Source organism: Helianthus annuus, chromosome 9 (genome assembly GCF_002127325.2).
Source record: "Helianthus annuus cultivar XRQ/B chromosome 9, HanXRQr2.0-SUNRISE, whole genome shotgun sequence".
NCBI classification, from domain to species: Eukaryota; Viridiplantae; Streptophyta; class Magnoliopsida; order Asterales; family Asteraceae; genus Helianthus; species Helianthus annuus.
Window position 1 is genome coordinate 143,740,721 of NC_035441.2, and position 25,433 is coordinate 143,766,153.

A 25,433-nucleotide genomic window follows, 5' to 3' on the forward strand; every position below is an offset into this window, starting at 1 on the left:
TTCTTTTTAAATGAACTTTCCCCGTATCTTAGTTACCCTGACAAGCTTTTGAAGTGAAACTTTTTTTTTCTTTTCTTTTAACGGCCGTATAAGGCATATTATTAAACAACCCAAAAACTTTTAACGGCCGAATGAGGCATATTTTTGAACAACCCAAAAAGACATCCCCTAACAAGTTGCTAAGGAACATCCAATGATACACAGCTTCGAGACTTAATAGTTATCAATGTCTTTTCTATAATTCCAGTTTTATTGACTTAAGAGTTAAGACTTAGTCAGTTTTCTTTATTTTAAGTTTCTCCTTTGACACACGTTGAATAATCTAGTACAATATAAACATAAAATACAAAGTTAATTCATATCAATTAAATATATACCAACAGTATTACGAAACCATTCATTCTTTTTCCGTATTAAGAATATATTAGTTTGACTATGGTCCTAGACATTATATTATTCTATTCATACATTCCACATTATGTATTATGTATGATGGTATCACAGTGTTCACACCACACCTTTTGGTCTATTTAAATCCACACACTCATTTATCTTTTCGTACTCCAACTCAATTTATCTTTTCGTACTCCAACTCAAGAACCATGTCCAGAACCATCATCCTCTTCCTCCTCCTTGCCCTCTTCTCTATGTCGTCCTCCGAGGCTCGACTCGTGCCCGCTCTTTCAGAGGCCGTCACCTCCACCATCTCTGCCGCGACACAAAAGGTATGGTAACACTCCTGGTTGATTTACATGACAAACTCTTAATCGATTAATTTCTAATTTAAAGGTTTCTTTCCTTGTAGGGCACCGTTGTTGAAGATAGTTGTAACGGTATCGCGACAGACGAGTGTTTGGAAAGAAGGACACTCGTTGCTCATCTCGACTATATTTACACCAATGACAAAAAACCTTGAGAAATTATACGGTCTGTTCGATCGATCTTTTTGTTTCACTATAAGTTGTGTGGCGTTTAATTTGCTTGATTTGGCCATATATATATACATATATATATATATAGTTGTGTACATGAAATGGAAATCATAAAATATATGAATCAAAGAGGGTCAGAAAGCAAGATACAGATCGAGGGACTGATGTTTGTAAAAAGTTTGTTTGTTTGTTTGTTCATATACGATGTATACCTTCAAATCATATCATATATTTAATAAACAATATATCACTTTAACTGATTTACCGAATAACTTTAATTAAATTGATTTACCATTTAATTTGTATAATTATCTATATCCAAACGTCACTTATCAGTAAAACTTAAAAACAAAACAACACAGCCTTATTTCTTGCATGGGTGGAGTGATGTGGTTTGGCCACGCCTCCGAGTAGTAGTGGCCCATCTACCCCAGTTTACACGGCAAAAACACTGTTTTTCAATCACACGTCGAATCTAAATAATACGTTATAAGATTCTAATCTTATCGCTACATAAAGCTACATGTTTTTTGTAACATTTACGTTACTAGCCTGAAAAAAGGGACAATGTTTCCTATGCTAAAATTCTTTGGAGATGTGTGGGAAACGAATATTAATATTTATTTTTGAACGACAAATAAGTAAACTAACGCGTAAACAGTTTATATATGCGTGACACCATAATAGTCGACAAAGGCCGGCCACTAAATGACGTTTTTTAATCAAACACTAGTTAGTTAAATATATAATCAATTTGAAGCTAGGAGAGGCTTATGTCAGAGGTCTGAGGTTCAAATCTGGGCAAAGGTGAATTCTTTAGAATTACTGGTGTAATAGAGTAGGAGCAAACGTTGTGAAGATCAAGGATTGTAGCACTAAGCATTTGTGGGAGTGTTAAATAGTTATCAGAAGAGCATGGTGATGAATGTTACAGAGAAATAGACTTGTGGAATTTGATATAATAAAAAGTTAGTCAACTGAATTAATTCATATAGTGGGGTGGGGAGGGGTCAAGTCCAATATCAATTATAGCCTAAGAAGCTGGTTTTTATACGTTTTCTGCATCCGACAAGCTAAAACTGTTAAGAACGTCATTATCGGTGAATAGTTGGAATGGAAAACAAAAACAAACTCTAGTTTGGCTGTTTCCATTGGGTCTTTGTCAATCTGTATATGTCGCAAGTTATATAAATCGAAATTGATATGATATACAGTAGAATTTATATAAATTTCTATGCTTTTGTCAAATGTAGGGCATGGTAATCTTGTGACGCGATAATATATTATACACCTTGACGGTGTTGTATGTGTTTTCTCATTTCGCACTTAGTACCTGATGAAGCCCCAGGATCCTATTAACTTGAATATAGGACAAACACGAGTTTTTGGTTGTGCTTAAACGTGACAATGAATAATGGAAAGTTACATATTTATTATTCATTAGGCAAATCCATTGGTAAATCTGGAAATTTAGTAGTTGAAAGCTTCATTTGTAGATGGTTAGTAGATCTACTCTAATATATTAATATATTGGTTTGTGTTTTAACGTGTTTAAAATCATAATATTTATGCTAACGACGATATTAGGATATTTTCTTTTAGCAACCCGTAAAATTCACGGGTTCTTAAACCAGTAAATTTATCAAGTCAAAACAATCAATCTCTTTATAAGAAAACTCCAACAAAAGGGATTCTCAATGGCATACCAAGATATATGATTTTATCCTCCATATCGTCACTCAAACCTGTTATTCTGTATGATTTTATCCTCAATATCGTCATTCAAACCTGTTATTCTATATTTCTTGGTGTGTATATATATATATAGAAAGTAGTACTATGAAATAACTGCAAAGTCAATGTTAGCCACTCCCAATGCTTCACCAATTTTAATGATTGATGAACCTAAAAATTGCATAGTTTATTTTAAAGGTAACTTTGTACGATAGTAACCAAGTTTTATACGATAGTAACCAAGTTTTAGAAGTATTTCAATTAGATTACTTTTAAGTTTTAAAAATGTTTCAATCAGGTCACTCAACATTCATTTTTCATTAAAATTAAAGGTTTTGTCATTCATTTCATAGATAACCGTGATAATATGAATTTTTGTTTCTTTTTTAACTTTTATTTGATGCTAACGTCGGGTGACGACGTGGATTTTAACTTGTTTTTTTTTAATTTTTAATGTAATTAAAGTGTTTTATTTTTAATAAAATATAATTTCATATATTAAAATTGTAAGTAAAGGTAATTCTTGATTGATTTCTATTCAATAATACACCCCTATAAATAGTTTCAATACAGAGACTATATGTCACACCCCGATATTTCCACGTATTACCGGTGGGCCCGGTGGGGAGTACTGTGACGTAATTGATATCATCATAGACAAACAACACAATTTGAATGCACAGCGGAAGCAAAAGTTAAATATATTACAATCTGATTCAAAAGTAATATCACAAATATTACAACGGAATGTAAGATGGATCCATAGGCGGATCTTAAAACAGAAAGATAACATTGTTCAACAGACTTTAAAGACATCTAAGCTTGCGAGACTTTTATTTGATGCTAGGAGAGACCAGCCTATTCCGATTAGTACCTGCACTTAGCCTTTTTGGGAAAATACGTCAGTTTACACTGGTAAATACAATTTAACTGGCTCATTTTGAAAACGTTTAAGAAAATTGATTTGAATGCTCATGGCACAAAACTTTTTATAACTTGGGATAATTATTTGTATATAAACTTGTAAAAGAATTACATGTTTCTTATACGGTTAGTAGCCCGGGCTGAACACCGGGTTAAAGATTAATTGACACACCACATGATATAGTCCCGCGACGAGCTATTCTCGAAACCGGCGGTTATACCTTATTATTTATAAATGCACTGGCGGGTGTACGCCTACACCCGCGTGTGCTAAGGTCGTGGCTATTTCTGTGAATGATGCCAAGGATATCCGGGACATGGTCATTAACCCCCCAAAGGCTTTAAGCAAACAAAACAATTTAAACGGGTCATTTCAATAAATTAACCATCATACGATTAAAGATTCAATGCCCGGCCAAGCGGTATTTTATATACACTACCCCAAGCCCGTATAAGGGAAAATAAGTTAAAAGTATTTACCTGAGCTAAATGTAAATTCAATCCCATCCGTATATCAAATCAGCAAGTACAGATAGCTTTTACTGGGCTCCTACATCTGGAACGAAGGTTATTAATAACCTATTAGATTCCTAACGGGTCTTTAATTAAGCTTATGCTTAAACCGGTTAGTTTTAAAGGAGGATACGGTTCAAAACACATGATTAAGCGAGAACCGGATTAGAATGTGGTTTAGAACGATCCGAACGCGAAAAAGGCGTAACGGGTAACCACAAGAGTCATGAATAGGTTTCCTAAGTTAATATGCCTTATATATACATTGTGATATCAGTAGGATACCTTCCATTATGCCCAAAACGAGTTTAAGACCAATTTATGCCCCGTAGGGGTATTTTGGTCAATTTAAAGGTTATAAGAGAGTTTAAATATTAATATGAGTTTCAGGTCTGATATAATTAGTAAAAATACTTAATTTAATAAGTTATAACAGTAGGGTATAGCATATATGTGAAATTTACTACTTATAACCAAACTATGCACCGTAGGGGCTTTTTGGTAATTTCACATAAGCTTAAAAGGTCAAAGTTATAGAATCTGAGTTTAAAACTTTTCTTTACTGTTAAAATATATAAATTTACTTAAAACATCAGAAGGTATTAAGTTTCATATGCCAAGAATAGTTTTAACTCATACTATGCGCTTAAAACGCGTAAAAGTCGGTTTTAAGCGATTTTCGGGTTTATATAGGAAATCTGAGTTTTTGATCAGTTTATAAAGTTCAAAATATTTTATTTATGATATAAAATCAGTAGCAAAAAGTTTGGTATCAAAATATTATGAAAAAATCATTTTATGGGCCAAAAGGGAAAAACCGGCAATTACCAAATTAAAGCTAGAACCCTATGTTATGCTCAGCCTAAAAATAAATAAAAATCTTTAAAAATCCCAAAATATTATTTTATATTAGTAGGTAAAAAGTTTGGTTTCAAAAATCTGGTTTAGATAGGCTTTATGCTAATTACGCCGTTTAATTAATAAAAAGCTTTCTAATTACGCTGTCGAGCATAACTCTTAATCTAGACCTCAAACTGATGTCAAATTTTAAGGACAAGTTTATAAACCAGTAATAAAGATTATTGTCCTCTCACATTTTCAAAATTCTCGTTTTAGGGTCAAAAGGGCATATCGGTCAACATTTAGGCATTTAACGGAAACATGCATGAACTTAGGATTTCTATGGAACCAAGTTGTATAACCTCGGAGGGTTATATTAACCTATAATATGGTTCTAATGGAATCCTAAGGCATATCTAAACTAAGCTAAATCGGGTCAGAACTGGAAGTTAAAGCAAAAGTCAATTTTTGCGACTTTCGGTTCCGAACCGAGCCTATACTTAGAATTGTCGGGTTGAATCATGCTTAGGCATGTTCAACTAATATTTACCAAGTTATTAAAGTGAGAAAACTAATTTTATGGTTCCTTATATTAATAGTTATGAATTTATTTAAAACTAACCCGTTTGACTTTCATTTGACCCGACAATTTAACTAAGTAAACGTGGTAATTAGGAGGTGCCCTTTTGAGGGTTTAACACCTACCTAATTACGGTCACGTAGCCATGTTCGTTGTGAACCATGGCTCAACCGTTTAAAAGTCAAAGCGTTTATCGAAAACGCTTGACTTTTCGGTTTAAAACGCTAAATAATATTAACTAAGCACGAAGGGATACTTACAAGAGTCCAAAGGACTGAGGGAGGTTCTCAAAAGAGTTCAAGATCTTCTCCAAAATCAGAGAACAAGCAGAAATGAATGGAGGTGTCAGGTGAAAATGAAAAACCCACCTCCTTATATACTTTTCGGGACCTCGCAGGATCGCGACAAGTGTTGGGGAGCTATATTCAGATCATTACAAGTGTAAGGTGGTTTTATGATTCAATGGGCAGCCCCTAGAATTGAATTTGTGAGTGTAGAACCTAGCTTCAATCAAAACCAGCAGCAAAACAAAGTTTCTGCAGCTGTTCAGGCCTCGCGGCCCGCGTTGGAAGCCCAAGAAGGCTTCGCGGCCCGCCTAGCAGTCCAGTTCAGCAAATAAGACTTTCAGATTTTACAGAATTAGCCCCTGAGAGCATAAAAGGTCATTTTAGGCACGTTTAAGGCTCGTTAACCTCATTACAAGGCTCAACAGTGAAGCCTAATCATAGGTAACACGAAACATGCTTGAAAACATGTCGTATGTCAGTTCGTTTGGCCGTACGGTCACGTTGTTCGTCTAATTACGACGAAACACGAACAGACGCGAAAAACGATCCAAATTATGCGACGAATGAAATTTGATCAAGCCAAACACTAAAATAAAATATTTTAGTGGTTACATAAATTTTTGGGTGTCCGGATATATCCAGAATGTAAGATATGCGCGAAAATGCAAACTTGTGCACCTTTTGACACTTTTAGTCCCTGCATGACTTAAAAGTTTATTTTTGCGCACTAAACACCTCCAAGCCTATATCTAAGCTATATAAAGGATAAATAAGGTATGTTTAACTCATGGTCATATTCCGGAAGGTCCGATAACATACGAATCGACCTACTTTTGCAGTTTGACGCAAATAGTCCTTTAATTGTGCAAAGTAGCGCGAAATGTCGTTAATTGATATCCAAGCCTTCCATGGCCCATAATGGGCATTCCCAAACATGAGTTTAATTATTTCTATGCTCTTGATCGCTTAAATGGTCACCAAAAGGCGTAGATTCGAAAGTTGACGCTTTAGGTCCTTCTATTGCGTAAACTTGCGCATCTCATCATCTAATAGCATCGAAGCCTCATCTAATCCATATTAGACATTCTTGAAAGTATTATTAAACATCACGATGCTTCGGGTTCGCTAAAAGGTCATTCAGAGGTACAATTAAACATATTGACACTTTTAGTCCCTCTAACTTGCAAAGTTGCGCGTATCTTTACTTATAGGCATAAAAACCTTAGACGACCATTATTTAGCATTCCCGAGAGTATAATCAAATATCATGAAGCTCCCGATTGGTTAAAAGGTCACTCAGAGGTAAGAATTAACATGTTAACGCTTTTAACCCTTCATTGCGCAAACTTTCAATTAATTACGCAAACGGCTACACTCGATCGACAAGTGGCTCATTTGTGAATATAATCATCGTGAGAGGTTATTTAGAAACTTATTTTAGGTATGCTAACACTTGCAGTCCTTTCATAATCAAAGTTTTTGATTTTTCAAAAAATTAGTCCCTTAAATTCAATGTTTGACTTCATTAGGGTTTATTACACGTGTCAATACATTATTGGACATGATTTTACGAGGTGTTACACTATATACGGAAACAAGCCAATCTACATAAATACAATTGATTACAAAATGCTAGAGATCCTCAATCATAGGAGGCGATAATTGTGATCCACAATTATCGGTTAACACGCCCCCGGAGTCTGAGCCGTAGGAGACCAAAGGCATAGGCTGGAATGGAATTTTTGGAATAAGTGCTTTGGGAGACCTTTCGTGAATATGTCTGCATATTTATAGTCGGCAGGGACGTGAAGAACTTTGACGTTGCCAAGTCGAACTTTTTCTCAGACGAAGTGAATATCTAGTTCAATGTGTTTGGTTCGTTGGTTTTGAACTGGATTGTTGGATAAGTAGACTGCCGATATGTTTTCACAATAAACGATGGAAGAGTGGCGAACAGGAACATGTAATTCGAGCAAGAGATTGCGAACCCAGCTAAGTTCAGTAACGGTATTCGCCATGCCTCTGTATTCAGCTTCTTCACTTGACCTGGAGATCGTGGATTGTCGTTTTGAAGACCAGGAAATCAAGTTGGATCCCATATAGACGCAGTAGCCAGACGTGGAACGTCTGGAGTCGGGGCATCCTCCCCAATCGGCATCAGAGTAAGCAGTTAGGGCGGTGGAGGAGGACGGAGAAAGCAATAGGCCATGATCTATGGTGCCCTTGACATAACGAAGGATCCTCTTCAGAAACTGATAATGGGGTTCTCTAGGAGCATGCATGAAGAGACAGATCTGTTGAACAGCAGAGGCTATATCAGGTCTGGTGATGGTGAGATACTGAAGGGCCCCGGCTAAGCTCCTGTATAGCAAACCATCGGAAAAGGTAGAACCACTGTCGGCGCTTAATTTAGATCCAACTTCGGCAGGGGTGCTGGCTGGTTTGCAATTGGACATGTTGGCACGGGACAGGATGTCGGTTGCATAAATACTTTGTGATAAAAACATCCCGTTTGCCTGTTTTGTTACAGCAATTCCCAAAAAATGGTGCAAGGTGCCCAAGTCAATCATCTTAAATTCAGCGGTAAGGGATTTAATGATGTTCTGGAGTAGACCGTCATTGGAAGCGGTTAAAATAATGCCGTCCACGTAAAACAAAAGGTAGGCCATTTGGTCTCCATGTTGGTAAATGAATAAAGATGTATCACAAACCTGTGTAAATAACCTGCAAAACGTTGATACCAAGCTCGTGGAGCTTGTTTGAGACCGTATAAAGATTTGTTTAGCCGGCAAACGTATTTGGGATAAGTGGAGGAGGTGAAGCCAGGAGGTTGAAACATGTATACGGTTTTATTGAGGTGGACATGTAGAAACGCATTCTTGACATTAAGCTGGTGTGTAGGCCATCCTCGGGAAATAGCAAGGCTCAGAACAGTGCGAATGGTGGTGGGTTTGACCACCGGGCTAAAAGTCTCATCACAATCGACCCCCACTGTTTGGCTTTTCCCATTTACAACTAAACGTGCCTTATGGCGCTCGAGAGAGCCATCGGCATGGAACTTGTGCTTAAAAAGCCACATACATTGGATGACAGGGACATCAGGTGGTCGGGGAACAAGTTCCCACGTGTTGTTAGCCAATAGCGCTTCATATTCGTCGGTCATGGCAATGTTCTAGTTTGGGTCGGATAGAGCGGTGAGGTGGGATTTAGGGAGGGGAGACATGGTGGGAGATGTACGGGTGTTAAGGTTGAAGGTTTGTTTTGGTTTAAAGATGCCCGAGCGGGAACGAGTTTGCATGGGATGGGACGGTTGAGGAGACGCGTGTGGTTGGTCAGGTTGGACGTGAGAGGTGTGATGAGGAGTATGTTGGGCCGTTTGGTGATAGTTCAGGGAGGGAGGAGGAGTTGGGCTGTGGGTGTGGGCCGGTTGGTGTAAGAGGGTGTTGGGCCGAGGGGTGTGAAGGGGAGGCCGGCTGTTGTTGTGAGATTGGGTGATCGGGTGTAGGAGTGAAGAAAGAGTGTGGGTCAAATAGAGAAGGGTTGGGATCAAGGAACTCGTGAGTGGATGGGGTGGTTTGTGGGTTGGCCATGGGGAAGGCGTCTTCGTCAAATGTGACGTGTCGGGAAAAGATGGTTTTGCTAGTGGCAAGGTCAAGACAGCGGTAGCCGCGGTAGTTGGCTGGGTAGCCAAGGAAAAGGCATGCAGCGGACCGATGAGTGAGTTTGTTTGGGCATTGATGTGTACAAAATGCAACATATAAATTACATCAATTGTGGCATAAAACTAACCCTTTTTAGTAACTAATGTTGGAAAAAGTGTGTTTTTGTCTTCCTTTTGTATTTTCAGGATTAAATGAGCTCAAATGAACAAAAGAAGCAAAAAGGCAGCTAAATCTAACATAAATACAAGAAAAGGGACAAACATGGCATGCCCGAGCCCCTGACAGCATCTCCCCAAGCAAAAAAACAAGAGAACAGAAGGTTGAACACGCCCCGTACTCAATGAGTACGGGGGCGTGCCCAAGTGTCAGTAGAAAAGACAAAGTTGTAGAAGCTTCTATCACCCACCACGGGGGCGTGCCCAGCGGACACGGGGCTGTGGTCAACTCTAAGATTCGTAGAATTTGAGGAAATCTTGATAGTACAGATACGCTTCTACACACGGGGTCGTGCCCAGCGGACACGGGGGCGTGGTCAACTAATGCAGACAAACTGCAATTAATGAAGAAAGGGAATAGGGATAGGCACGGGGCCGTGCCCGAGCTTCTGTTCAGGCTATAAATAGGGGTGCTTGGCTCACTTGCAAATCATCCCTTGGCACACCACCTTTCTCACACTTCACCCACACTCCACCACCACCACAACACCATCATCCATCATAGAGTGTGTGAGTAGTCTTGGGATCCAAGATTGATCATAAGAGTTCTTGACAATCAAAGGCCATGTTTGCCTAAGTCTCTTACATCACTTGGTGAAGACAAGCATTTAGTGTAATACTTTTTATTTTTAATCTTTTCGCACTTTTTATTTGGTTCTGTATTAGTGACTTTAGTAACTAGTTTCATATGTTGAAGGTGATTCTTCCTTATCATTTGTCTATGGTGTCTTGGCATTATTTTACTGTCTATATAAAATAAAAGATTTTCACCATTTATATCTCCACGGTCTATATGGAGATATGTTGGCTACCTGGTCGGGGGTTAAGGGAATGGTTTGGTAAGAGTCTTGCCATTGTTCAGTGTATAGATCCTGCAAGGACCTGGGTCAAATTTAGTAGGACCTCCTTCAATACCCAATGGTATTGGATGGCGGGGGTCCAAACTCTTTGATCCCCACATATGTAAACTACTATTAAAACTTTAACACGGCTACTTAGGACTGTATCCCTTCTGACTCAGACTACTTAGCCGAGGGTAACGTCACCTTCAAAAGAGGGGCCTACCACATTATGCATTAATAACTTAATTAATTATCTTTCAATAATCCGACCCTTTAGGATTGTATCCTTGCTGACTCAAACTACTGGGTTGAGGGTAACGTCACCTTCAAAAGAGGGGCCTACTACAATAACTAAGATAATCTCTTAAAAAGTGCAAAAGTGCGGAAATAATCAAAGGTTACACTAAAGGCGAGTCGGATCCACGTGATTCATCTTGTCTATCTGTTTTTATTTATTTTATTTTTATTTTCAGCATTTTAGTTTTTATTTTCTAGTTTAAAACCTTTTTCCTAAATTTTTGATTTGATTAGACGTTGAGGATAAACCGGTATTAAAATCTCTTGTGTCCTTGGACGACCTCGGTATCTTACCAACACTATACTATGCTCACGATGGGTGCACTTGCCCATATGTGTGTTTGGTGTTAGTAAATATCGTGTTTTATAAATTTAAAACTTGACTAAAGTAGTTAAAAAGGGCTAAAAATATACATAAAATATATAACACCAACTACGCATCAGGCGTGTAGCGGAGGAATTAGGGTAACAAAGGCATCCGAAGACGCGAAGGTGGTCGTACGAAGGTTCTCTAAAGTATAGGAGAGATAAGGGGGTACGGTTTTGGTGTAGTTTGGTAGGTAGGATGTTGTGGAGGTAGGATGCGGTGTGAAGGGCCTCAACCCAAAAAGTGGAGGGTAAGGAGGCATGAGTGAGGAGAGTAAACATGATTTCATTCAAACGACGAATCATGCGCTCGGCTTTGCCATTTTGTTGGGATGTGTGTGGGCAAGAAAAACGAAGTTGGATACCGTTTTGGGAAGTGAAGTTATGGAAGTTTGTGTTGTCAAATTCGCCGCCCATATCACATTGGATGGCTTGAATGGGTAGGCGAAATTGAGTTGTTACAAATTGGTGAAAATGTGTTATTTTGGTGAAAGTTCCGGATTTAAACCGAATAGGATAGACCCATGTATATTGTGTGAAGTCATCGATTATTACCAAATAGTATTTATATCCAGCATGACTTAACAACGGTGATGTCCATAAATCACAATGCAGTAATGAAAAAGGACGTAAAGTATTAGTAGTAGAATCTGAAAACGGTAATCGTTTGTGTTTTGACAATTGACAAGCATGGCAAAGAGACGAGCCCTTGGCTTTATTACAAGAGATAAATTTATTCAAATGAAGAAAATCCATAGCAGGTTGACCCGGGTGTCCAAGTCGATTATGCCAAAACGGAGATTCTTGGGTAGATGCGAAACAAGCGGTGGCGGAAACATTTGGGGTAAGCGGGTACATGTCACTTGAACTGTTGTGACGACCCAGGATCGTGCCATCCTTGAAATCCTTCACAGAAAAACCATAGGGGTCAAACTCGATAGAAGTGTAATTGTCAATATTGAATTGACGGACATAGATTAGATTTTTGACAATATTAGGGTTAAAAAGGATGTTTTTAAGGTATAATGGTTTGGACGCAAAATTGAGGGTTGAGTGTCCCGAGCTCAAAACAGGAACTTTATTGCCATTACCAACAATTATTGACGCTATGGGTGCAAATGTGGAAAAATTGTCAATATTATTTTTATCAAGGGAAATATGAGAAGAAGCACCTGTGTCGAAGTTCCACTGAGCATTAGTGTCACCCGAATCCACTAAGAGGGTATGGATTGCTTCAGCAAGCTGTGTAGGCTCTAGTGGATCGACTGCTGCCAGATTTGCCTGCGCCGACCGACGATTGCGACCCCGGTTACTGTTATAGGACTAAGAAGACTCCTGTGGTTGCCAAGGCTGACCCCAAGAGTTTGTAGAATAGGGACAAGGGGGTGGGGTCCAGTAGGGAGGGGCCCAAAATAGTGGGTAATACGGTTGTTGAGTAGGTTGGTTCGGATAAGATGGAGGATGAGGATAGGACCGATTGTAATGGTGTTGGGGGCACGAGTGTTCGGACCACGATTGTTGGGGTGGTGGTTTGTGCGCGGATTGGAGTGATTGTTGTTGCGGTTGTTAGGGCCACGGTAGTTGGTTGTTAGGGCCACGGTAGTTGGTTGTTAGGGCCACGGTAGTTGGTATGGGTCGGGTTAGGGTTCTGGTTTTGGTACGCCGGTTCGGGTGGTTCAGATGGGGTGGAAGAGGGTATGGCAGCCGCGACAGCGGGAGATTTGGAGATAGCATCGCGGGTTTTGAGTCGACCAGACTCGGAGATGAGTTGGTCGATAGCATCTTCCCAAGTCGGTAGAAAGTTATTTAGGATGAATGCGATGGTATCGTATTCCTTAGGAAGACCTTTAACGAGATGAAGGACCCGTTGTTGGTCATTCATGGGAAAGTCTAAGGCAGAAAGTTGTCGGTTAAGTCACGCATCTTTTGACAATATGCATCGAGGCTGGGCATAGAGGCGAGGGTAAGATTTGCAAGTTCACGTTGAAGTGCTTGGGAACGGAGGCCTTTGTTGTTCTCAAACAGGCGTTTGACGCGCTTCCAAGCTTCAAAGGCAGTGGATTTATCGGTTAAAACCCGGATGACAAGCTCATCCAAGAGGGTTCCATAGATCTATTGCAAAACGATAGAATCTATGTTCTCCCAAGAAGCAAGGTCAGGAGATTCTTTGGTGGGCGGCGACGAACCGTCGATGTGACAGAGTACGTTATATCCTTTAGCATGAAGCATAAAGAGACGTACCCACGAAGCATATGAAACCTTGGTTCCGTCTAACACGCGGACTTTGTGTTGAATATTGGAAACAGTGTAAACAGGGTGAAGAGGTTTGTGGGTGCTGTTGGCGGCTGTAGTGTCTCAGGGGGTTGTTGGTCACCCATGGAGACAAGGCGGCAGAGGAAAAAAAGGAACAAAGAAATGTGTGAAGGAGGCTGATCGAGATCAGTGAAAGGATGAGGAGGGTTGTTCGAGAACAACCAAGGTGATACCATGTAAGTAAAGGTAATTGCTTGATTGATTTCTATTCAATAATACACCCCTATAAATAGTTATAATACAGAGACTATATACGGAAACAAGCCAATCTACATAAATAAATACAATTGATTACAAAATGCTAGAGATCCTCAATCATAGGAGGCGATAATTGTGATCCACAATTATCGGTTAACAAAAATAACTCGACCCCAACATCTTATGCTCCATTTTTTTCTTGACACATGGAAAAAAGGACATGACTCGATTTAAATGTTAAGTTATCTTTCTGAGACAAAAAAATGATACGAGTGACCTAATTAAAAAATTTTAAAACTTAGTTACTATTTTTTACATTTTCCCTTTATTTTAAATTTAAATAACACATTGCCTATCCATTTTCTTTCTCATTATATTTATTAGGATTAAACATTTTTCTTGATCTTCTTATTAGATTTGTTTTATGTCCATAGTTTAGGTCTTATAAACATTCCTCTATACCATACAGAAATTGCAACCTAAAATGCTTGATGTGAATATTAAACCGTCTAAATATTGCCAACCTAATTAAAATGCATTGAGCTATGTTTTACGCGATAGCATAAATTTTATATAGCTACTATAGCTACTAATAATCACATGCAACTAAAAGAAATCATCATGTATTTTCTTCTTTTCATTTATCATTTATTAAAAAAATTATTTTGATTAAACTATCATATTATATAGTTTTTCATTCGGTATATGTATTGCTTTAGTTTATGGAAACATGTCACTTTCAAGTTATTTTTAGAACCTCATAAAAGTGTATTAAAATTCAATAAATGACAACTTAGAAACAACAAATTACAAACAAGTGACAGGTAAACCAACAACAAGTTGCACTGTAAACTTCTTTTTAATAGTAAAACCGATCCTACTAAAGACAAAGCTATGTGTCTTAAGGGTCGGAACATTACTATGCAGTGGCGGATCTAGGATTCACGCAAAGCCGTAACGTTTTATAAATAAGCCGTAACGAAATCGAAAAAACATCAAATTTTTCCAAAATTTACACTAAAAACGTCAAATTTTTCAGAGCCAAGCCGTAGCGGAGGTTACCCCCGGTTAAGGCTAGGTCCGCCCCTATTACTATGCACGACCCTTTGGGCCATGTTCAGAAAATTCCACGACCCCAGAGCTAGAAAACCAAATGTATCAGAAGCAAATGAGATCAACACGTGCTGATTCTTTAAACAAGTTTTATCGTGTTTAGCAACTTTACCTTATTCTGTCTTCAACACTCTTTGACCAGCAACAAACCCATTGCCTCTAAGCCCAACAAGAAGAGACACTCCTTTAAGTTATTTTAAATATATTTAGAAAGCATATATTATTATTTATCCAGTATTGATGAAAAGATAATTTAATAAATAATTAATTACTACAGACTGAGTAGTTATTTGCTAATGCATATGTAAAATCATACCTAATTAAGAAAATAAAATACTAATAGTGTTAGGAGAAAAAGTATAATGGGTGTTAATAAGTATATCGGAATGGCATGTAACAAAAGATGAAACTGACGTATCCGAACTTTATGAGTTGGTCGTAGCGTTGATCAAAGATTTGCCAAAAGTCTTCCGTATGATAAATTCTAGCGTCATCAGAATTTGTATTTTTAAGACTTTCTGGATATGTTCACAGTGCTTTTCCAAAAAGACAAAAGTTACTATTATCTGACTACTGATTATTTAATTATCGGGCCAATCGATTTAGACCAACTATTTATAACACTAAACGAAAAACCTCATGCCAATGAATAGGTGGTCGAGTGGTAAGTGAGAGTTTTGGTGTTCTAACTGGAGTGGTAAGGGAGAGTCTTGGTGTTCTAAGGAACCCAAGTTTGATTCCTGCCCTCCTCATTATTTTCTGCAGCACCTGGTGATGATGAAAGACTAGGCGAATAAGTGAAGATCGATAGTTCGATCCTTGAACTGAGCGGGTTTTACCTCACCGCATTGTCGTGCCTTCGGGCGAGTGTTCACGGGCTTCGGCCCTAGGTGAGGGTTTTCCCCGGCTCGAAGGCGAGTGCATCCCGATGATGTGAATTTCGCCAGTAGTCTATTTGAAGTATTCGTTGGCCGTTCAAAAAAAACGAAGAACCTCATGAAGCATGTAAAATATTCCATATCCTTTGGGTACTATTGATATGTTATATGTAGAGTATGTTGTGGATGTTGATATGGGCTAAAATGTATTTGTTTTTATATCAAATTATTACCTATTTTATGGGTTAAAATGTGAATGTATTTATATAGAATTATTATATATTTTATAAATGTTTTGTTAACGAAATGTTTAAAATAAATTTAAATTGGTTTATATTAAATTTTCATGACAAAAATAATTCAGGAATAATAAAGGAAGTCAAACCAGGAGAAAATAGAAGAAAATGTCCGGACACGCCCCATGCTCGGATTTGAAACCCATCAGACACCTCCAAAAGCCTACCATGCGAAGATCAAGACAAAGAAAGTCAGGCACGCCCCATGCTCCCCCCCCCCCCCCTCCTGTAACGCCTCGCGTTTTGTAACTTTCTTTACTTAGCAAGTTTATTGTACTATCTGCTTATGGAAACTTCTATCTCTTTGTATTCGTACTTCACTTCATACGTTGTAACCCGAGACTGGGATCATAAAGAGAAACACGTCTTTTACATACTTGTGTTATATATTATTCATAAATTCTTGATGCTTATTCGTGTTACAAACATACTTGATACTTCCTTATATGCAAATTCATACATATTCATACTTGTTATACATGCAAAATACAATTTTACACTCTTTTACTTATGCACGACACTTATACATTGCAAAAATACGTTTAAAATACTTAAAATCAGCTAAAATAACAAAAATCCAGCAAATTGGGCCTTGGGCCTGCGCATCCGCACGGATGGGCCATGTAGGTCCAGATTTCGGACCGAAACCGTGATTAGTGAGTGATTATGTTCAAGACAGGAGAGATTAGAGACAAACAAACAACTTCTTTGTATTAATCCGGTAGTATAACATTACAAATCGGCTCGATTACAAGCTAACCGAACAATACCAAAGGAGTATACATCCGGGGAGAGACCAAGTGGTGATCTCTCCCCAAGGTCTAAAACCTTCAACCAAACTCTCATTGAACTCTCTCTCTCTCTCTCTCTCTCTCTCTCTCTCTCTCTCTCTCCCCATTTGCAAATGAACAAGGGGTTGCTATTTATAGCCACACCCCCTTGTCTTGCAAACACACACGGTCAAACAAATAACTCTCTCGTTTAACCACTTCAAACGAGCGGGTCAATACACATTCGTTTGACCGTTTCACTAACTATTACATAATCAGCATAAAATAATTCTAATCTATTCGAACAGCATCAGACACAAAAACTGCACCAACAGGCCAGTCCATCCGTAATTAACAAGCCCATCCGCAATTACCCTAATTTCAGCTTATAAATACAAGGCTTTCTCCTTCACTTCCAATCTTCCACACTCAAACTTCTCTTTCGAAAACACTTTGAGCAGAATCAATTGAAGCTAATTCCAGCCACTCTAAGTGAGTGATAAACTCGAATCTTCTGTTCTTCGTCTACTTTCTTTTACTTTGCACAAATTTTGAACAAGACTCTTCATCCTCCTTCACTTGGTTTCTCAGATTCGCCTAGGCAATCTGAAGAGTGAATTGCAAGTTTTGTCCTTTATCTTTGTAGCCAATTTCAGGCGGTGTCCTTTATCTTTAAAATTAACGAGTTTTGTACTTTATGTTTCAAAATCCTGCACGTTATGTCCTTTGACACTAACCCAGATAAATTTTAACGTTAAATCAGGTCACATGGCTTGCACATGAGGGCGTATTTGTCATTTAACTATGTAGGGACTATATTGCAAATAATATACCTTTAGGGAGTATTTTGTACAATGATATAATATGCACACATAAATACAAAATTACTTTTTCTCTCTTCACCCTTAATTCAACAGATCCACACCACACATAGATCACCTACACAACAGTCTCAAAAAAGAAAATCTAAGTAACCTTATCCTCATTAAGACGACCAGTGCTTGCGAAATCGAAAAACACAGTGGAGGAGAAAGAAGCAGAGGTCGAAGGAATAGTGGTGGTTTATAAGAGTTTCGGGATAAAAGTGGGGATCTGAGATAGGATCTGATATGTGGAAGGAACGGTGGCCATGAATTAGATTGAAGATTTGATTTGTAAAGTCGTTGACTTAATGTTTGAATGCTACGCCGTTGTTGATTAAAGTTTCCGTTTCAGGTTTTGAAGGGGGGGATAGTGGTGGGTTCTAGTGGCTGGTGGGTGCGGTGGTGGTGGTTAGGGTTCGGATGGTGGGTGTGGTGTGGTACGGCTGGGTTAATGGGTGGTGCAATGGGAGAGGTTGTAGTGGGTTCAATGGTGGTGGTTGGGATGTGTGGTGGCTGGTGGGATGGTGGTGGCGTGGTGAATGGTGGTGATAACAGAGAGACGTATAGAGATGGCTATGGGATAGAGAGAGATGGGGGTGTATATCTATTTTATATTAATTTTTTGAAATTTAATTTGATTTTGTTAATAATTGTTTTTAAATAAATAGGTAAAAAGACTTATACCCTTATGTTATCTGATTTAACAGAAAAAATTAATTGGGTTAGGGGCAAAGGATATAAGGTGTAGGATTTTAAAAAATAAAGTACAAAACTCGTCAATTTTAAGGATAAAGGACAGCGGCTGAAATTTGGTATATAAATAAAGGACAAAACTTGCAAGTCACTCCAATCTGAAATACAAATCTCAAGACATTGAGGACCAAGCTGGAATGAAGCAAATCTTTTTCAAAAATCATTTTACGAACTTTCTGAAATTAAACTTGACTGAATCTGAGGTCCATCGAGCTCACAAGCTGAGAAAGTAGTTGTGGATTCGAGATATGACTAATTCCAGTCGAATAGGTGATCAGTTCAAGCAAAACCGAACTAATTTACCTTGAAAACAGCTCCATCCGCGCTAACTGACAGTTGCATCTGCCCAAATGGGACTTATCCATTCGCATGGATGGGCTTTCCCCATTCACATGAATGTACTGTTCATCAAACTTTGACAAATTCCAAACGCCAACTGACTTCCAGATTGCTATTTTTCAAATGGTTAATTCTAGAACGTTAATAATAGTATTCACATTCTGTATTTCTTTCCGTAATCATGATCAACCGATCAGTTTAACTGATTTGTGCTTTGGTGATAGATATATAATGAGGTTAAACAACCTCCATGCATGACTTCTATAAGACTTCTGTTAGCACCGGACTACTATTATACTTATACTATAACTAAGAATAGTAACAGTAAACGCGAACTTAACTAATTCATAGTTAAGGCATTCAAACGAGGTTCTGTCCGACAAACAGTCCACTCGCACGGTTGGCTCATCCGCACGGATGGCCCATCCGCACGAATGGCGCATCCGTCCCAAACAACCACTTATGAACTGTTCGTATTTGCGTTACTGATATTCTGGTATCGTGTCTTCAATCACTGATGATTAGAATACGCTTCTGTTATTTCTTATTTATTTTCCTAATAATACTAAATACTTAAATTCAATAATCTTATTCCCCCAACTCCCACTCACGCCTTCGTTTACCTTGTAGGGTAACTTTGGTGTTCCCGTACTAGTCCTATCTTAACTTCGGTGTTTCCGTACAACGTTCGTCAACTCCTACCAAATCTATACTCACAGGAATTCCTTGAAGAATTAAGCAAAACTGTGAGTATACTCGAACCCCTTTTCTTTTACACAATTTGGGGTGCAACATGTTATCCTATCAACTTAAACTTAACAGTTATTCTAAATGCACAAACAATCCTGATACATGCATGCATACGTGATACTTGATACAATAACTCTGGGTTTGTACGTTTTGTGTTGAAACTTGTCATTAACATGGTACGAGCCTACCCTTAACATGTATAGCGCTATAGGAGTAATGCACCGCCTGTGTACGTTGGGTTATGTTAAGAGCTTTTTGCGTTAAACTTTGGTTTGACTTGTTCGTTCACATGCCAGTTTTATTGTTTATCTTGTTAACTAGCTAGCCATGAGGATTCGTTTAAACTTTTTTTTTTTTTTTACTTATGCTATGTATAGAAAACTTGTATACTCGCCAATGCCTTGTGTGTTGAACTGTACTTTTAACATGTTGCAGGATGATGCTGATGATATTAAACTGGGAGTAGCATTGATGCTTTAGATACACACATAGACGTCTTAGGTTCTAAATTGTTGTATCAGTTTTGTACTTTATTGTTGTATTTGTATTGTTGTATTCGAACATATTGTATTTTGAAATTCCATGTATTGTAACATGACAAGTTTTATGCAATGAAAATAGTTTATCTAAACTATTGTCACTTTTAGTGTTATGTTGCAATGAACAATCTTGTTTTCGTCTGACTCCGATGTTTCCGCCATCGGCTGGGGTGTGACACCCCCTTCTCCACTACACACTTCTCTTCTACCCACACTCTCTAATCATAGTAATCATTAGGATAAACTCAAGAAGCATTAGTGTAATTAAGCTTTTTTATGATTTATATAATCTTTTCAAGTTTGATCACGTCTTCTTTCATGGTTGGCTAGATTCTTGAGGGTGTTTGGACCAAACTTACCCACTTGATGGTGAGCTAACTAAAGAAGATCACGAGTAAGCAAGGTGTGTGTGTGTGTGTGTGTGTTAATGACTTTAACCAATTAAATAGTTAATTGAAAGTGAGTGAAATGACAGTAAAGCCATTGACTTGGGTCATTAGAGCGTCCGCATAATCTTTAAATCTACCAATAATCTTGCAATGCCATTAACTTGGGGTGTCCATGTTTTCTGTATTTATGTAGAGTCAAAACATGTTGACGCTCTTAACTAAGGTTAGATGTTTTGGAAGGGACTTCGAGTTGGGTAAGCTCTTGCCTTTGCGTGGAAATAGCACCAAAGTGTAAAGGACTTAGTTTATATAAAAGTAAGTACCTTAGGGAATTGACGACTCACCAACGGACTAAATAAGGACAAGTAATATAAAAACTTTAGACTATCTAATTAATTAATGATATATTCCGATCTCGAGTGGCGTTTCCCTGCTAATTCAAAGCAGTTGGATCGAGAGTGTTAGTATTCCAAACCAGATACTGCACAATAATACGCATTGACACACACAATTCCTCATCTGACAATCGAGCCCTTGCGACCCATGGCCTGATATAGTTAACGAAGTATCAAGAGATATGTTGATCCTAAAACACTCATTTTCCTATCTTTGATTACTACCCTTTTTTCCTCTTGAGCCATTTATTTTCTTTTATATTTATTTGTTCTTTTTTAAAACTCAATCTTTGGACTTGACTAGACGTTACGATGACTCTGTACCAAAACTCATGTATCCTTGGACGACCTTGCTATCTTACCATCACTATATTACACCAATGATGGATGCACTTACCCAAAGTGAGTTGTAGTGTGATAATATAAATATAAAAACTTGAACTAGTGAATAAAACAACCTAAAAAAACCATTATTTTATAAGCACACCCGAACACATGAGATATCATATCTAAACTCACATTAGGAAAAGGAATTAATATACAAGGATTTATAGAGAATTATTAAATATTTAGAAAATGTTGTGTAATAACTAGAATCTATTAGCAATGTATAGAAGAGAATGGGAGTACAAGAGATGAATTTCTTATTGATATCACATATAAAATACATGAGCCACTATATATATAGGCTATAACATTAATACAAACATAAATATGACATGGGGGTTAGAAATGTGGATAGTCACTAATAATGGATGCATTCATAACACTCCCCCTTGACTATCGACATGATGATATACTATTCTTTAATACGCTTGGTGATGCTGCCTCGTTAAAAACCTTGCTAGGAAAACCCAGTAGGACAAAACCTCAGCTAAGGGAAAAAGAGTGCAGCTCGTATTGTCTCCCCCTGATACTTCTGGATCAGGTATGTTGCCTCATTAAGGAAAAAGAGTACATACACTGTGTATATTATGGGTACATTACTCCCCCTCAATTTTACTTGTATATCTTGATGATGTTGAATCCAATCTTCTGTGACAATTGCTTGACTTGCTATTTGGCGTTATGTTCTTTGATTTAAGTGTTGTTGTCTACATTGTCTTCATACAGTATGGCTTGAGCTTCTCTTGATCAACTCTAATTTACATACTTCTTAAATATGCTGAAATCTTCGACCTTCATAACTTGTATCTGGATTGAGATCGAACTCTATGCAAGTCTAATATATATCAATCATAACCCAGGACGCCATATTGTTCTTGTGGAACTATCCCGTGTCTCGAGATTGTAAATATGTCAAATAATTATTTAATGCGCTTTATAATTCTGCCTCGTTAAAAACCATGCCAGGAAAACCCAATGGGACAAAACCGTAGCTAAGGGAAAAGAGTGCACTACGCATTATACATAATTAACAACATGATTTATGATGATGTTAAATTAGTACTTCGGGACCTATAAGATAAACTGATACTACTGGATCAGTTATGTTGTCTCGTTAAAAACCTTACCAAGAAAAACCCAATGGGAAAAACTTAGTGAAGGGAAAAGAGTGCAACATTTGAGACTAGAACTGTAATCTTACCAATACAACGTAATATCAGATGTCGTCTTGTTTGCAAGATACGTCAATGCTCTGATAGCAATTAAGTATGGTACTTCTTGACTAAGTAGTTCAACATCCTTTTCTTGGGGTTGATAAGAATAATTTTTCTATGTCAATCGATCAGACAATCGTTCATGTTCTCAACGAATGAGCTTTTTCTATATAACATCTTCTAGATGTAGTCAAATTGATGAGCAAAAATAGTACATATATACTCGAAACTACAGGTCGAGGATAACTACACTTTGTAAAGGTCATTCAAAATTTTCCTCTTTAGTTTGAGAGTTCCCTCTCGATAATGTTTACATTATCACTGTAAGAGTGAAATCTTGTTAAATAGATCTAGCTCATTTTATCAAAATTATACCTCTATTTTCAGAGTATAGTCGAATGTACCACATACGAGTAGTTTCCTTTAAGATTCATATATATAACACATATGGGGTTATTGTTTCATAATGCTTTGAGCATTTTTAATCCTTCAGGGGTTTTCATATAGATGTCATTTGCAATTGTCTCGTACATGTATACGGTGATGACATCCATAAGTTGTTTTATCTGAAGTTATTCTGAGATTGCGAGGCCGCTTAAACATCTAAAGATTATCGCATCCACTACAGGGGTATACGTTTCCTCATAATCAACTGTTGGGATTTGGGAAAATCTTTATGTTAAAATGCGTGCCTTACATCGCAAAAACTCATTATTTACGTTTCCTTTTATTTAAAGACACCCATTTATAACCTACTGATTTGACGTCTATGGGTGTTCGAACTGCTGGTTCGAAAACGTTTAGTTTGTCGAGCAAATTTAGTTCAACCTTAAGTCATGTAGCCATTTTGACTATTTGTGTGCGTACACTCTTGCACACTTTCTATATATGTAATCCTTTGCTTCATTGATTACATCTATTGCTATAGCATAATCAAATATATCATTTTACACGTGTTTCATTACGGTTCCATAGTGTACTTATTTTGTATATAATTCATCGCGATCTCATATTTGTTTGGTACTAGAGTTTCTTTTAGAACTCCATTAGCCTCTTTTGGGGTTTTGACAACAACCTTCTTTAAGGTTTAGTATGCAACCACTTATCGGGTTTTGTAAGCAACCACTTATGGTGTTTTGTGTGCCACCTCTTTTGGGGTTACACCAACTGCGTTACTCTGCTCTTTTTGTGTTTGTGGGTTTTGTCTTTTTGGAACCAATTTATCTCTCACAATTTATTAATATGATAATCATTTTGTGAGTACTTCCATTCGAGCAGATAAGTTTAAGCTGGTATATGTGACTTTGTCACCTTATTTGTGTTAGTGAATGCATCTTGTATTTCTTTTATTATTATTTGCAAATACACGCTCTTTCTTTTGGACTTCAGATTTGTATTGACCACTTCAGGGGTCGATATATAATATGATGCATTTTTTTTTATGTTACCAGTCTTTCATTTTCTTGTCTCCCCCTAAGACTGGGAATACGATGTACATATCCCATTTATATGTTATGGTGGTGCTATTGGTACATAGGTTGCACAACAAAATATAAAAAAAATGGAAACTTGGTTCTCTTCAGGAGACCAGTTGTAATGGGGAGTATTTGTGATAAGCAGTTGGTTTTGAATTGATATAATCAATCGAGGAATTCTGTCTCGACTACGTATGCCTCTCATTATATTTCACATTGTGCCCAACAATGGTCCCTACAATTGGGTTGTCAAAGAACAGTGTTAAACCATGTAAAAAAAACAACGTTCCATAGTGTTGGGCATATGCTACATACGGGTAGCTAAAAACTCACATGTAACCATGTATGGATGCCACAATCCACACAACTGTACATTTCAATGGTCCCATATAAGAGGGATTTTTTGTAGGAGTCTATTGTTTGGAAGGGCATAAAAATTTATTTGCCACAAAAAAAAAACTAACTAGACATATGATAAGGCATTTTAGGAGCAATGTTTTTAGATTACTTAGAGGTGCTAAGGTACCGGTTAGCATGATTGATTGTTTAGCATATCATGATGCTATCTTGATGACCTATTTGGTCATGCCATGTGGTGAACGTATAAATATTCTAGTAACTTCTGGTTACTCACCATATTTGATTTAATGGAATACTGTGGAAAATTAGTATCATTTCTAGTAACTTCTAATATAGTCTTCTGGCCATATTTGCTATATGATATATTTTAGATATTTAGTACATTTTCTTTTACACCATTCCAATGTGATGACTTTTCATTCAAACATAGTGGAAACTTAATAAATTTCTTCAGTATACATTAGAATATGATGCATTATGAATTACAAAATTCGATATCAGCGGGTAAACTATCGATGCTCTTCTGGAGCATTTAATATGCTATTAACACATGAAATAGTATCAATAACGTCTCTACCACGTGAAATATTATAGTTTTAGCCTTTGTTTAGAGGGAAAACATGTACTATTCATAAGGTTTTCCATCACTAGGCTATATGTTAGCCAAAAACGCCAAATGCGATGAACTAAAATTTGGGTTAAACTTGAAAAATCATTATTAAAAACAAACGGGACTTTGTATACTTGGGAGAACTTTGGGTTCTCATCAATTATTTAGGATTCATGTGAGCATCAACACTAACTCAAATGAATTATTATCTATCAATTTAAGTAACTAACATCAGAGTAGTTTACTTAAGCTAAAAAGTCCATTAATTATTTTCATAGCTATTTTTCATCATTTTCATATGAGGGCTCATTTCTAATGACTATATCAATGTCTATTAATATTTGTTTAGCAACAACAAACAATTAGAAGAATAACCATACAATTAATTATGATGACTATGCATAGCATTGTAACAAGCTGAAATATCAAATCACTAAAGCATAACAATGTTTATCTCAGCGTAGTTGTTTTGGTAACCAGCTACCAATGAAATTTGAATTAATTTATTTAGCACATTTAACTTGTCAAAAGGCAATTCATATAACATATATGCTATCTAAAACAATGAGACCGACAGAAGTATTGCTAAACAAATGAAA

The 25,433-nt window shown here is 37.3% G+C and overlaps 1 protein-coding gene and 1 long non-coding RNA gene across 2 annotated transcripts; one reads left to right on the forward strand and one right to left on the reverse strand.

Moving 5' to 3' along the window:
• Positions 1-485: 485 nt before the first annotated feature.
• LOC110878354 lies at positions 486-1,196 on the forward strand. The gene is made up of 2 exons (XR_002557858.2): positions 486-725; positions 806-1,196. It is a non-coding gene; the product is annotated as an uncharacterized LOC110878354 (long non-coding RNA).
• Positions 1,197-7,651: 6,455 nt separating this feature from the next.
• LOC110876188 (uncharacterized mitochondrial protein AtMg00810-like) lies at positions 7,652-8,479 on the reverse strand. The gene has a single exon (XM_022124365.1). It carries the CDS (start codon positions 8,477-8,479, stop codon positions 7,652-7,654), a length of 828 nt encoding a protein of 275 aa, XP_021980057.1.
• Between the last annotated feature and the right edge of the window lie 16,954 nt (positions 8,480-25,433).